This window comes from Acanthisitta chloris, unplaced genomic scaffold, assembly GCF_000695815.1.
Source record: "Acanthisitta chloris isolate BGI_N310 unplaced genomic scaffold, ASM69581v1 scaffold16286, whole genome shotgun sequence".
NCBI lineage: Eukaryota > Metazoa > Chordata > Aves > Passeriformes > Acanthisittidae > Acanthisitta > Acanthisitta chloris.
This window is the reverse complement of record NW_008678850.1, coordinates 14132-24739: the sequence shown is the minus strand read 5'-3', so window position 1 is coordinate 24739 and position 10608 is coordinate 14132. Positions and strand designations below refer to the sequence as shown.

The 10608-nt window shown below is 37.0% G+C and overlaps 1 protein-coding gene across 1 annotated transcript in view; it reads left to right on the top strand.

Annotated features, from left to right (window-relative positions):
* ESYT2 (extended synaptotagmin-like protein 2) overlaps nt 1–10608 on the top strand; it is a gene marked incomplete at both ends in the record, with an annotated part of 26733 nt that overhangs the window by 9763 nt on the left and 6362 nt on the right. The window contains 4 exons of the mRNA XM_009077072.1: nt 5895–5957; nt 7869–7943; nt 9303–9389; nt 10105–10254. Coding sequence (XP_009075320.1) covers nt 5895–5957; nt 7869–7943; nt 9303–9389; nt 10105–10254 — 375 coding nt within the window. The remainder of the gene's footprint in view (nt 1–5894; nt 5958–7868; nt 7944–9302; nt 9390–10104; nt 10255–10608) is intronic.

The following is a 10608-nucleotide window of genomic DNA, read 5'->3' as shown; positions in this document are numbered from 1 at the left end:
GGAATAAAGTTAAACCCTATCATAAATAGATACATGAAGCTGAACACTGAGGTTTTTGGTTTTCAGCATTGCTATTAGATGCAAAGTTCTGGAAGTGATGGTTAAAATACTAATCAGAGAATAAAGTTTTCAAGCCTCAGATTTCTTTTTGGATTCATTTTGTAAATTTGTCTGCTTAAATTTAAGTTAAAATGCAACATCAGTGTGATTGCAAATGACACAATAATCCAAATAATTTACATCACCGACTAGTGACTTCATGTCTGTTCCAGGCTGTATAGAGCAGAGGTTGGAATTAGTATTTCTAGGCAATTTGAAAAGCTAAGAAGACATTTGGAATAGATCCCTGCATTATCTCTTTAACATCACTGTACTGAATTTAGGAGACCTCTGTAATTCAGCAGAAAATGCAGAGAATTACACCAGTATGGAGTAAGCAGTAATAGAATAGAGTTATGGTGTGCTTAGCATCAATTCCAGAATAATACAGCACACTGAAAAAGTCTGCCTGCCATCTGCTCTGGTTTAAATTGAACCAATTTCTGTATTTTCTTGTTCAGTTACTGAATTTTACTGACACATTTGCAAATTTACTTGTTAAAATACTCTAAAGCCTCTTACTTAAAATAGATGGTTTAACACTCTCCCATCCAGTTTCCAGTCTTCTCTATATTAGATAAGCTTCTCCAGCAAGTACTCACAGGCTTTGTCATAAGTGAAATTTTTTCCCTTCCTGTTTTAAACAAACATTTTCTAACATTGTCTCCCTCCTTCAAAAAGGTTAGTTTGCAAGTCGTGAGTTCTGCCTACTTTTGGGGACAGTACTTTGATTTTGAGATCTTACTCAGTACTTCTGCTCAGTAGATCTCTGACCTCCAGAGCTCAGAAAGGGGAAATTCATTGCACAAAGCTGAGCAGTTAGGAAATTTGGGAACAGGATTCCAAATTTCTTATTGCTGCTGTGTCTGATGTTTTGTCTAGAGTACAAGATGGCCTGGGTGGGATGACAATGCTGGGCATAGTGTGAGACCTGTTTAACCCTTTGATTTTTTTCTTGCTCTACCAGCCCAGAAAAGCAGTTGCTACAAACGAGTCAATATTTAGCTTCAAGTCATTTTCTTTTCAGGATTTTAAGAGTGTAGTAGAAAGTAACATGCAACACTTGAAAATTCCATCTTTACAGCAATAAAATAATATGATACTGCATTAAAGTTTTTCAAAACGAGATACAGAAAGACTTCACAGTTAGGTGAGGGAAAGCTCATGGGAAGACTTCTTCATGTGGGAGAACTGAAAAAATTCTTGTAAGGAGAATGTATGTCCTGGAGCTGCTACATAAACTGCAGTGAAGTCTAGTAAATACAGCTTTATTATATCTTTAAGATTCTAATATGGAACAACATTTACAAAACCAAACACAAAAGTCTGCTGGCTTGTCATGTTTTGTTCATCCTCAGGGATAGAGGTTGGGTAGAGCAATAGCAAATTATAGGTCTCTTGGATTGTTTGTATTTCTGGTGAAAATTCAAGGAGTCTGAAGGGTTAAAATGACACTGACCCTCATCAGTAGTTTGGTAGACTTTTGTGCACAACTTTCATGTTCTAGCTGAAACGTTTTCTAAATGAGTAAGTACTTTTTATTACAATCAAAATTGCCTTAAGTTAATGCTTATCACTGGTGCATTTTAGATCATGTCTTCAGCCTTGGTTTGTTTGAATTACAGTGGGTAAACCCCAACACAAGAATTTCTTTGGCACAGGTCCATCATAGTTGTGAGTTTCTGAGACACTGGAATGATTTATCTGAAAAAGAAACAGAATCAGTGGAGAAGGCTGGTCTCCAGGTTTGCTTAGGTGGATCTGCCATGTAAATCTGAACCACCAAGAGTGAACTTGGAAATTGGGTTCATTTATTTGAATAATTTCAAAAATAGAGTTCAAAAAGCATTTCACTGTGCTGTGCTACAGAAAGTCATTTAACAGATGAAACTATTTGTAATGACAAATATTTGCTTTTTTTTGTTATCTGCTGTTCTCTCTGGAATCCTTTGACTGTTTTCCTTAACTTCTTTGTGTAGTAAAGCTGCTTTTGCATTCATTCTGCCACAATCCCATCACTCTGCTTTCTCCTTCCATTTCCATCTTCCTAAGAGTATCTACGAGGGAAACTTTGGGTGTGGATACTTAAAAGAGAGGAGAGCATCGGGACTAGTCTTTTGTGAAAACACTACCTCACTCTATAGAGCACTATTTGTGAGTTCTCTGGTATTATTTGTATTGTTCCTTTTCTCTGCCAGAGTGTGGATTAGTGCTACTAAAGCCACTCACTCTAGTGGAATGAGAGCATGCAATTTGTTTTGCTGCATGGTTTCAACAAGTGTGCATTGTTTTTGTGCTATTTTTATTGCATTTTAAAGGCTACTTAAATTGCATTGATCAGCATATCATTGGGTAAGTAATTGAGCTCTTACGATAAAAACCCAAGATAAGTTTGTTGTAAAAGCTCTTACATTTAACTTAAATTGCTGATTCATTGAGAAATAAAATGCATACTGTACCAGCACACTGTGTGCTGGGGAGTTGTTGGCTTTTATTGCAAAGAAATTAAACTAATAAATATTGCAACCAACATCCCTGTAGTTTCTTTAAAAGGTGATGCACTCAATGTTTGTAAGAACTTGTAACCTCTCCACACTGGTTCAAGTATTGCTTTAAAAATGGGTGTAGTTTTTTCTGCTCCCCAAACTATTAATTCCCTTGTAAATCCTATTTCACTCCATGATGCTCTTGTTTTGCAAATTTCTTGTTTTCAAACTAGTCAGTAGTCAGAAAAATTCAGGCTAGGGTGAACCACCAATTATTATTTTTTGCTTGAATTTCATGTTAAGAAATTATTACAAACTGATGAGCCTCTGAATATCTTACACTTAAATCTGTAAACACAACCTTGTTATCTTCAAAAAAGACTGAGAATCTGTTCAGTATAAAACTCCTTTGCCACAGAGGTGGATGTGCCTTTGGAGATTGTGCAGGTAAATTTGTTGCTGGCTGCCTACATCATAATCCTTGATTTGAAAACACCTTGTCCCTGCACCCTGCTCCCCTCCAAATCCCAGCAAAACCCTTTCCTGGGGTCCTTTCAGTTAGTTTCCATCTGGAAGTTAGTTTTTTAGTATCCAAAAAGTTGCATCCATTTTCAAATCTTGTTAAAATGTAATGAGTAAGAAATGCAATTCATAAGGTATGGTTCAGTCAGCTTGGTGATAAAACTGATAAATAGTTGCTGATTCTTTTTGTTATACAAATACTTATATTAAGATACATCTTAAAAATAATATTTTCTTAGAAAAAAATCAAAATCCTTCATTAAGGGTGCGGCCCTGATATTTTTTGTTGATTTTAGGATTTCTGAATGACGATGTCATCTACACAGAGCAGCATCCATTTAGAAACTGGGCATAACTTTCCAAATCCCTGAAGTGAGTCAGAGGGAAACCTTTTTAAGAACCCCACGTGGATTTCCCTCAGCAGCTCTGGGAACTGCCTCGTTCTGCAGCTGCACAGGGGCTGGTCCTGCAGACAGCAGGAGGATGAGGGTCATGGCTGGACCAGGAGTATGAATAGTGCCCTTAGTATAATTTCTGAAAGTAACATTGCTTTTATGATAATTCTTAGTCCACTAAAATTTCAGTGTCTCCATAACATATAAATTATCCATATTTTAAATGAGTGCTCACAGGTCAGTGTTTGTCTTCTGGTTATCAGTTGAGGATGCACTCACAGATTGAGAAACTTCTAAAGCTCCATTTTAGCCCCAAGCAACACTTAGTCAACAGAAGTAATGAGTAAGCTGGTTTAACAACAAACCAGTATGTTAGTTGTATAATTAATGGGTTTGTTAATAGGGTTTATTGCAAATGTCACTGGCTGTTACAGAATTCCACCGTGTTAGTTATCAGAATAGTTCTTGGATACCCATCCCCTTCTCCTGTAACTGCAGAGACACTCCAAACCATAGCAAAACGATTTTGTTACCCAAGGCAAGACCTTGTTTGGCTTTTTATATTGAATACTCCCTTTTCTTCTCCTAGTCTCTTCCCTCCCAGCCTTTCAGTCACCATCCTCATGGACCTGCAGCTCCTTCCTGTGAAACCTGAAGTCTGGCTTAAACATATTTGCCCCAGCTGATATCCCTCTTGGCCTATCCCTGCTGTGATTCCAGAGGAATTGACACATATTCAATATCCAGCAGTCATTGGTTGCATGCTTTTATAATTCATCACATAGGTTTGGTTTTGACTTTTTAAATTCTTTGAAATAATAATATAGGGGGGAAAAAAAGATGTGTATGGAATATGCAGGTGCAAATGTAAAGAAAAAATGACCAGTAAATTGAGAGGCACTTTAAGATTCAAAATTATCTTGAAGAGTTGCAGGTACCATCTGAATAAAATAAGGTCCTTATCTGTAGAGGACAGTCATTGCATCCTTGTAAATGTGGGATGAAGGCAGTTGTCTGAAGTGCTTAAACTCCAGCAAAGAACATACATGTTGGATGTTAAAGAATTTTTTGAATGAAAAATAGGTAAACATTAGGTTTCACATGTCTTGGGAGAGTGTGCAGTCTCTGTCTTTGAAGTTCATGAAGTATGATATGAAGTTCCTAATGTACCCTATAAATAGCTGCAGATGATTCCTTAGTTTTAAAGAAAAATAATATTTAAGAAAAAAATCCCACAAAACCAGCCAAGACTTATTTCTGATTGTCTCCAGTTTAATCATATTGTATGCTCATAGACATTTACAAGCAGAATGCCAGGAATCTTGTCAGATATACTGAGGATCTGACATCCCACTAAAAAATGTTAAAAAGTATTTCTGCATAAAGATTAAACTTCTCTTCAAATTTTAGTCTTTGGACTTTAATGTCAAGAATACATTTCTTTTGGCAGAGCCTTAATAGTATCAGTTCCTGTTCCTAAACCAGCTTGTTTCAAAAGGCCATGATGCAATGTTTTTATTGCCACACACAACAGCTTCTTAAGCTGAATCCTCCCTTGAAACAAAAATGTGTGCTTAAAGGAAAGAGCCAGCCAGAAGTATGCTAACTTGAGGTCTGTTTTATTTCAAAATCTTGCTTCCTGAAACGATTCCTTATGAGTTAACTGCACATTTTCTGTAATATTATTGGACTTTGTATGTCACTTAAAGGACAATATATTAATTGTCAAAAAAAAAATTTTAAAATTTGCTTATTTAATAAGCAGTCAGAGGGTTTGCCCTGCTAAATCAGATGGAATTCTTAATGTATTTGTGTGTCTTCGTTCAGCTGAGTAAAGCAGTTAGACCTTCATTCTAATTAGCATGCAGTGTTTGCATCATTTTTCTGAAGAGGCTCATTTGACTGATAATGATTCTATGATCCTATCAATACTTTAGATGTTGTAATTTCTCTCATAAAAGGACTCCTTAACATAATTAACTGACTGAGCATTAGAGAAGCTTCTATGTTGTGAAAACATGCTTAACCAGATTTTAATAAAGTTTCACTCAGAAGGCAGTTCATAGGGCATCAGGCATTCAGTAAAACCTATTTTGTGAAATTTATTATGCTGAAAAAAATGATAAGGGAAATAGAAGCAGACTGAAAGTAGGTATGTAAGTTTTAAAGCAGAATACAAACATTCAGAGGACAAGAGGAAAAAAAAAAACTTTTGTCAGGCTTTGTTGTGGTGGTGGTGGTCATCATTGTTTTGTTTGAAAGATGTTGGGGTTTTTGTGTTGTTTTTTTTTTTTTTCCCCTGCTTCATCCTATGTTGTCATGTCATAATTAATTAACCTCATGAAATTGCTTCATTAACCCTTCCTATGTTCATTCTCTCCTGACTTAAAAGAATAATCCATTAGAATTTAACCCTGATGGCTTGAAGAAGGCTGCTGTTCAGAAAGCCCTAAAGGTAAAGCTAATCTAGTTGTCCATTTAAGGTCACAAAAGTAATTGGAAATGCACAAATGCTTGCAACACTTCTCTTCAAACACTTGATAGAATTTCTGTTGCCAGATACATATTTAGTGCAATTCCATTTTACTTTGACTTCAAGAAGCTGTCAAGACACTGGTTAAATACTGTGGTTTGTGGTAATTTGAACTTTAGATCAGCTTGGTGGAGCACTGACAGCTTTAGAAGACTGGGGGGAAAGTAATGTTGAGAACTAATTTGTAGTAGTAAGCACAGAATAAAGCTGACATGAAAGCTAAGACATCTTTTACATACCGAGTGATACTTCAGTCAACTCTGTTTTGAAATAACCTGGTTCCTGCTAAGTGTTTTTAGAAGATTTTGCATCTTTTACACAAACACTAAACAAATTTAGCCCAGTTTTTTGATAGGCAGACTTGGAAAGTGTAAGCCAAATTCTCAGCTGGAGGAACTTGGACAAGGGACAGTCTCTAACAGGCTGTCACCAGCAAATCTGCCAGTAGCAGCTGTTAGAGATGATTATGTGGACATATTACTACCTATTTAGCCTGAGTTAAAACGATTTTTATTTACATATCAGCATAAGCAACAGGATCTTTTTGTTGAGATCATTATATGAAGAAAAGAGAGTTTCGAGTACCTTTTTATGGACAAAATAAAACATATGTCACCTATCATTTTAAAACAGCATCAGTTGCAGTGTAACCTGACTTTCTGTTTTGTAAATCTTTGTATTCTGTTTTCTTTGAGAGCTAAATATTTGTATGTTAGAAATAGAAAAAAAAAACCAAACAACTGCAGCATTCATCCAAGAAAGGAGTGCTTTCTTAGCAGCTTTATTTCCAAAGGAAAGTATGGTTAGAAACAGTATGGCACATTAAAGCTGAGTAAGATTAGTGGAGTATGATGTCCAAGATGTAAGTTCAGATCCGAGAAACAACTAAACTATGCACTTTCTTAATTTAAAAATATAACATATGAAAATCACTTGGTTGTAATTGTGACCTTACATGCATTAACGAAATTTTAACGACCTTTGTGTTGACATACCTGATCTGTACAATTTCCTACAGGGCAGGACTCAAAGTATATCATTAACCATGTCTCCTACATTTTTTTTCGGCCTTTTACACTGCATTAACACCTGCTTGAGATGATTAACTTTCATGTCTAAGTTTTCTTTCTGACTTAATTTTTTGTTAGGTTAAATTGAAATCTTGTGAAAGAAAGATGTCGTTGGAAACGTTCCTTTGCATATATCATTTGTTTCTAAACTGGTGTTTATTTTCACAGTTTGATGTAATGCTATGCAGCTGGTGAGCAAGGCTCAGATATGGCAGATGGTTGATTCTCTAATAATGAGTATTTGGTAAACTGTAGAAATATCCCTCAGGTACATTATAGTGCATCTTTTTTCTCCCCAAACTGGAAAGGAGGGAATCTCAGTGTTCTCATACCACATCCAATGTAATAGTACCACAGCAGTGTATATAAAGTAAACTTCCTGAGTTTGTGTTTTCTTCCTCTCTCCCATCTGCATGCAATATCCATTTTGCAGTTTTAATTATGCTTCATTAGCTGTAATGCTCATTAAAAGATAAGAATTTGCATCTTACCAGTTTCAATCAAAGAAAATGGAACAGAGTCTAAAGCTCCTGCTTGTTTGTAGTGTTTGGCTTCAGCATCTTTAGGGCAGTTGGATGTTTTCCTGCTGTGTTCAGCAGTTAGTAGCCAGTCTGCCATTCAGGCTGGGTGAATGGGATACTGAGAACAATAAGCATATCATAGAATGCATATGATTTGTATTTTTAAGATGCAAACATTAGGTTTCAGAGGAGGGAGGTTTTGCTTTATTCTGAAGGCAAAGTTTTTGCTTTTTCTTTATCAGTCAGGAAAGAAATTAAACAGCAATCCCAACCCACTTGTTCTGCTGTCAGTTGGGCACAAGGCACAGGAAAGTAAGGTAAGTTCCTGCTCTTCATACTCTGTTACAAACATTTGGTGACTCTTGTGGGCTTGGAATTTGGCTATCAAGCCATTGAACATATACAGTGCACTAAGTCACCACCTGAACTGAAGGTGCCAACAAGCAGCCAAGGACTGAATGGGTGCTCACTCAACTGAAACTCTGTGGAGTAGAGATTGGATTTCTAGACATATGTAAAGGTCCTTCCACAGTGCTGCTTTCCAGAAAACATCAGAGCAGTTGAAGCTCTCAGTGAGAACCTTGTACTGCAGACCTGAGACAGCTTTGAGTTGTCCAAAGAAGGTGTCACCTCTCTCTCATTTCTCATCAGACAGTCTGTGACAGATGCCAGTCATGAGATGGATCTTGATGGTGAGCCCTCTGGTTCTGACCCAAGGCATTTGGCATACCTGTAGTCTGGTCCATAACTAACTTCTTTGCATTTAGACAGCTCATTAAAATAAAATAGCAACAGCAAAGTGATTCCTAGACAGGTAGATAACATGATATGGGTGTGATTTATTTTGGTTTTATGTAGAAGTGTCAGTGAGCCAGAAGGAGAGAACATCTAATTTAGCTTCTTCGTGCCCTGTCAAAAGTTGTCATAAAGCCTAAACCAGATCTTATATACAGTCTTAATTTTGATATCTACTAGAGAATGGAGATAGAAATCCAAGTTTTTTGCTTCTGGAGATAGCTTTTTTTTAATGAGCACTTATTTCTCTCTCCTTCTCTGCCTCACCCCCTATTAATGGGCTGCTGGAAATAGTGGTATGTGGCAGTGAAATCTTCCACATAGCTAATTGGACCTAAGAAGGAAAAATTCCAGTTTCTAGGAGTTCTGCTGAGTTACTTAAGCACTTACAGAGAAGTATGAGAAGAGAGAATGTGCTAGTCTGAAGATCTTGCATTCATTCATGGGCTGGTGTGAAGTAGAGGTTCTATAGCAGGAGGTTTATGCACAGCAACATTAATGCAAAGCATATTCTACTACATGTTGTCTGTGTAATTTTAAGTGTGATATATCTAATCTGAATCTCCCCTGTCTCAGCTTAAGGCCATTTCCTCTTGTCCTCTCCCTGTAGACATGGCAGAAAAGACCAGCCTCACCTGACTACAGCCTCCTTGCAGGTAGTTGTAGAGGTCAGTGAGGTCTCCCCTGAGCTGCCTCTTCTCTAGACTGAACAAATCCAAATCCCTCAGCAGTTCCTCTTAAGACATTGCTGTAGATCACTCATCAGCCTTGCTGTCCTTGTCTGGACATGCTGAAGGAAATGCCAAAATGAAATGTACTCGATTCTTGCCACCAGCTTTATCAGTTTTGTAATTTCTGTGCTTCCTGTGCTCTGACTTTAGATTCGATACAAGACCAATGAACCAGTATGGGAGGAAAATTTTACTTTCTTTGTACACAATCCCAAAAGACAAGATCTTGAAGTTGAGGTATGTTGTCTCGCTCTCTTTAGGGACATTTCTTTCCTAAGACATTGCAGTAGTAACGTTCAGACATTAAAGGCTGTTATGAAATGAGACTGGATCAATTGTGAACACCATTAAAGTTATGCTTAGTGGGTTTTTTAAGATCAGGCTATGAAATGTTTATTTCATATACTGCTAAAAGGAAGAAGAACATAGTTAATGGCTGTAAATTACAGGTACCTGTTTTGAACTAGTAGTCTTAATTGCTATTAGAAATTGCTGTTATATATGGCTGATTTGTTTCCTCTCTCATACCAAGGAAGTATTTGCTTTATCCAAATGCTATATCCCTTTGCACTGATGGCATGTCATTTACACAGTTCACAAAGACTGAAGTGTAAATGAGGGCTTGGCTACTCTTGCTCTAGCAGTTGTGGGAATTCATTTTCACACAGTTTGGACATGATGTTGTTATTTTGATCCTGGGTCAGGTAGGTGTAGATGTGGTGGTTAGTTTTCTGTCTTGCTTTTGCAAGGATTGAAGAAACTAGGCATTATTTGATTTACCTTTTTCAGTGAAAAGTAATCTTAAAATCAGGGACATTTGGTTCAAGAACAAACTACATTCAGTATTGTTTGGATTTGATTTTTTTATGTTTTTAAAGAAAAATCTAACTTCTTTTCCTGAATTCTTATAAAGCAGATGATCCAAAATGACTTAGCTTTTGTGTTCCTTCAGGTGAGGGATGAACAGCACCAGTGTTCCTTGGGGAACTTCAAGCTGCCTCTGAGCCAGTTGCTAGAAAGTGAAGATTTAACTATGCATCAGCGGTTCCACCTGAGCAACTCTGGCCCAAACAGCACTATAAACATGAAGATTGCACTCAGGGTACTCAAAAAGCTTTTTTCACTGTAAACATCTTGAAACAAATTTAAGGCTGTTGTCTGGTCTGCTAGCTTTATGAAGAAGATAGTGTGTTTTGTTCAATGTCACGTTATCTTCTTCATGTGCATGGGCTAACTGTGGCTGTGCTGTCAGGACACAAAGATAATCTCTCCTTTAAACACATTGTGTTTCAAAAACAGACCATGCTGCAAACAAAAGTGTAGTCAGCTGTATTAAGACTGAGGTTCTCTGTGGTTTTAGCTTTGGAAATCATGTTTGGAATCTGAATTCCTTCGAATCTCTTAGTAGGCTACAGATCAGTGAAATCACCTTTATCTGGAAATTGAACTGAGGTCT